Below are 4,328 nucleotides of genomic sequence, written 5' to 3' on the forward strand. Positions count from 1 at the left end.
GGAGAGTTCCCGCCCCCAGCGCCCCGCGCACCTGCATGGCGGCGCCTCCGGCTCTTCCCGACGCGCGGGGGGGGGGGGGTGCCTGGCTCGGCTCCCTTCTACTTCCGGGTCACGGGGTGAGAGGTCATCGCCTGCCGGAGGGGGCGGGGCGGGGCAGACATGGCTGCCTCCGAGCGAGCGGATTCTGAGGTAGCCCCCCCCCCCGACCGCCCAGCTGCCCGCTCCCCTGCGGGCGATGGGGCTGGGCTGGGCCTAGCGCTGGGCTGGGCTGGGCCTGACACTGTGTGGGAAGCGTGGTCAGGGGGAGCTGGGCCTGGCACTGGGCAGGGGGAGGTGGGCTGGGGCCTGGGCCAGGGCCAGTAGGAAGGGCCTGAGCCTGATGCCATTGGGGGGCGGGGGTGGGTTGGTGCTGGGTCTGGTTGCAGGTGTGGTGGGGGCAGCATGTGGGCCCAGGTCTGCCTGAACTGTGCAGTCTCCCTAATGAGCAGTAAACGCAGCAGAGAGTCCTGTGGCACCGTATAGACTAACCGATGTATTGGAGCATGAGCTTTCGTGGGTGAATACATGGTCTTGCGTCTGACGAAGTGGGCATTCACCCACGAAAGCTCATGCTCCAATACATCGGTTAGTCTATAAGGTGCCACGGGACTCTTTGCTGCTTTTACAGATCCAGACTAACACGGCTCCCCCTCTGATACTAATGAACAGTGTTGGTGCCCTGCTGTGACTGTCGTTCAGGGTTACAGTGGTGCTAAGCCTTGGCCTGTTGTACAAGGGGCTGCACAGACGTCTAGCAAAGCACAATCCCTGACCCAGACCCTACAGCTTTGGCTCGAGATGAGGCATGGTGTGGGGGTGAGGATGGAGCAGCAGCATGTATCTGCAGAGATGAGCAATATGCACTTTTAGCTGTAGAAGGGTTTTTGTTAATGGAGAAAAATAAGCAGCTTAGCGGTTGTGTTCTCTGGTCGTCTCCTGCCTAGTGATATGGTGACATGTTCCCCTTTGCTGCAGGTGGAAGACGCAGGACAGGTCTTCCTCCTAATGAAGAAAGACTATCGGATCTCCCGCAACGTGCGCCTAGCCTGGTTCCTCAATCACCTGCATCAAGTCATTTGGGCTGTGCCTGAGTCAGAGCTGGTGAGTACATGTGCCCAGGCTTGAAGGCAGGATGGCGCTGTGTGCTGATCAGTGCCCTCTGGCATTGGCAGTTTGGCCAAGTAGGAGAGAAGCTGTAGGACTTTTGGCCACCACTGCTCCTTGGCAGCCTAGGATTCCTGTGAAAGGCTTTAGCCCAATTCTTTTTGTCTGTTCCTTTTCCTGCTCCCCTGCAAGCCTGGCTTTCCCTCACTTGCTGTTTCTTTTCTCCTGTAGGTGAAGTCAGATAATGAACTGGATGTTCTCAGCATCCTGCCAAATGGATGGCAGCCACATGAGTCTGTCCGGCCTAGGCCCTATCTCCTAGTGCCTTCCACACAGGTCACCTTCCTGGCACGACAGTACCGCTTTGTGATTGAGCTCGATCTGAGCCCATCCACAGGCATTGTGGTGAGTGTATACGTCTCTGCGTCTCTCTGTGTACCCCATGGCTCTGCCCACAAGGCGCTCCTGCTGTCATCTCTGTTCTGGAAGGGCTTCCTCCTGTGCATTTACTGCCAGCATGCATCTCCCTTCTGTGTGCCACGAGAGGTTAGCTCCCACTAGAAGCAGTGTGTGCCAGCAGCTGCCACTTGGCCAGTGCCACTCCTGGGCCAGCTTCTAGCAGGCAAAACCCCTGCACCGATAATCCCTGCAGGAAAATCCCGCCCCTGTTGCAGGGGTTATCGGTGCATGGGTTTTGCCTGCTAGGAGCTGACTCAGGAGTGTTCGCCTCTCCGTGCTGGGGCTCTGCAGAGTATTACTAGAAGGATGTATGGTGTAATTCCATGTGCTAGGGTCCCTTTTCAATACACCAGGGGAACAGCTAAAATTTCCTGTTTGTACTTCTGCAGGATGACTCAACGGGGGAGATCATTTTTGATGAGGTGTTTCATGCCCTTTCGCGATGCCTAGTGGGATTGCTAAAACCCTTCCGAATTCCTGGTTCAGAAATTACCTACCAGCCAGAGATCTTTGTCACCATCCAAGCATATTCCTCCATCATTGGCCTGCAGTCCCACCAGGTAAAGTTCTACCTCCTTCCCCTCCCCCAATCTTTGTGTGAGAGCACTTTTTGTTGCCCTGGTTGCTGCTGAGATCCTAGGGAAGTGGAGACGGGAGTTGTCTGAGCACTGCTATATGATGCTGTAGTCTTGCTTCATGAGAGCCTGTAGTCGGGTGCAATGCTAGACTATAAAGGAGCAACTGCTCTAGTGTGGGCACAGCTCCATCGTGTATCTGTGGGCAGGAGGCTGAGCTTTGGCATATGTGGGCAATGCCAAGCAAAGAAGGGGATCTGTGGGCAGCAGCTTGCCATTAATTTAGGGAAGTACATCTAGGATATATTTTGCCCCAGTGTGACTTGAACTCTCTTCAGTTCACTTTTTTGGGCGGCTTCCTAGTGAGATTGGACCGTAGCTCAGGTGCTCTGTAAACCACACATGCAAGGGCAATTCCCGTTTAAACAACTGAATTCTGGTTGTTGGGGCCAGAAGACACCCATGTAGCTAATCCCTTCCCAGCAAAACCTTAACCCTCAAAAATCATGGTGTTACCATGCCATCTGCAGACCATCGCTCTTCTCACCCTGCTGATGCGTTCTATCCCTTTCCTCTGTCTTCTGTCTGTGTGTTTGGAATGTAAGCTGCTTGGGGCAGGGACTGCTTATTACTCTGTCTGTACAGTACTTGCACAATCGTGGTTAGTCCCTAGGCACGACCATAATAAACATAATGGGGACGCCTCCCTCTATCCTTCCCATTAGCCCGCTGTCACTGATGTCAACCTGAACTGCCCGCTTGTCCAGTTCTCCCGTAACCGTCTGTGTGCTTTGTTCTAGTTCATCTCCCCTAGCGACATTCAATTGATCTGCAAGGCCACTATCCTCTCCTCCTTCAGATCCTTTCTCAAGACCCACTTCTTCCATGAGGCCTTAAAGAAACTAGCCCGGGGCTGAGGTGCAGATGGAGATTGCTGTACATATGCGAGGGAGGAGAAGGGTGTATATGTGTGCAACTCATCTAAATAAAATTGTCCATATTCTAGTTGTTTCCCTCTCCCCCACTCTGTTACTCATCTCGGGGGGGCGGGGGGAGAATGGAGCTAGCAAGTTGTGTGCCGATTATCTCCTGAATTCTCTGCTTGTGTGTTGCATCACGTTCCCCTCCATGTCATCTTGTAAATTCTTTGGGGCAGGGACTGTCTCTTACTCTGGGTCTGTGCAGCACTCAGCATGATGGAGCCCTGATCGTGGCTGGGGCCTGTGGGTACTGCTGTAATATAAATGGTAAGAGCATCATCTCTGACCTGCTGTGAATTATCTGCTGTGATTGGGCTCCCACCTCCCTGACCAGTGGACTTCACTGTCCAATGCTCAGGCTTTTTCCCTAGTCTCTACCCTATTTTTTTTTTCTTTTGCTTCAGGCTACTGTTCCTTTATCCTGCCAATTATCAACAGGTAGTTGGATCAGGCTGCATGTGTGTTAGAGTAGAACAAATGTGCCTTCTTGAGAAATGTTAGGCTGAAGTTAGAGGCATCTAGGGGCTTGGACAAGGAGCCCTACTTCCTCCTGTTCAGTGCCTTCCCTCTCCCTGACTCTAGGGCAGCAGGAACCGCTTGCCCCAGAATGAGGTTGACAGGTGCATGTTGTGGTGGCTCCCAGGATCACAACACAGAGGTGGCTGGTGTGAGGCCTTTCTTGTCATGGCTTAATTACCTGCCATCTCTTGTGATCCCCCTGCATTTCCTTCGGGTAGTGCATGTGTGTGTCTGGATCAGTGGCTCAGATACCACTGTGATGGGTGGCCGTTTAAAACCCGAAGGTAATGTCTTTTCCATGTGTCTCTGGCTCAGGTGCTATTCCAAGGCTGTCAGCTGGATGAGACCAAGAGAGAGACCTTCCTGCAGGAAATTTACACGCAGCTGTGTGCCTTTGAGAATAAAGTGGCTGAGATGCTCCAACAACAGTATGAACCCAAGCCCCAGGTGAGGCAGGCAGAGGTGATGGGTGGATTGGAGGAGAGATCTAGGCTCTCTGGGGCTGCTTTCCTGCCCTGCCACTCCTCTGGGAGGGCTCATAGGATGCTGGCTTGTACTAAGATGGACATGTATGTAAGCCTCAGCTAGGAGTCTGTCCTTTTTGAGGAACAGCCTCGTTCAGTGGCTGAGAGAACAGCGCCTGGCTGCGGAG

The 4,328-nt window shown here is 53.5% G+C and overlaps 1 protein-coding gene across 1 annotated transcript; it reads left to right on the plus strand.

Annotated features, from left to right (window-relative positions):
• Window positions 1-1,014: 1,014 nt before the first annotated feature.
• LOC113409214 (KICSTOR complex protein SZT2-like) lies at window positions 1,015-4,123 on the plus strand (the record flags this gene model as incomplete). Its single annotated transcript, XM_029914112.1, has 4 exons — window positions 1,015-1,140; window positions 1,375-1,548; window positions 1,992-2,162; window positions 3,992-4,123. Coding segments are annotated over 4 exons (603 nt in total), but the record flags the coding sequence as incomplete, so codon positions are not given.
• Between the last annotated feature and the right edge of the window lie 205 nt (window positions 4,124-4,328).

This window comes from Terrapene carolina, unplaced genomic scaffold, assembly GCF_002925995.2.
Source record: "Terrapene carolina triunguis isolate 2854851 unplaced genomic scaffold, T_m_triunguis-2.0 Scaffold31135, whole genome shotgun sequence".
Lineage (NCBI taxonomy): Eukaryota > Metazoa > Chordata > Testudines > Emydidae > Terrapene > Terrapene triunguis.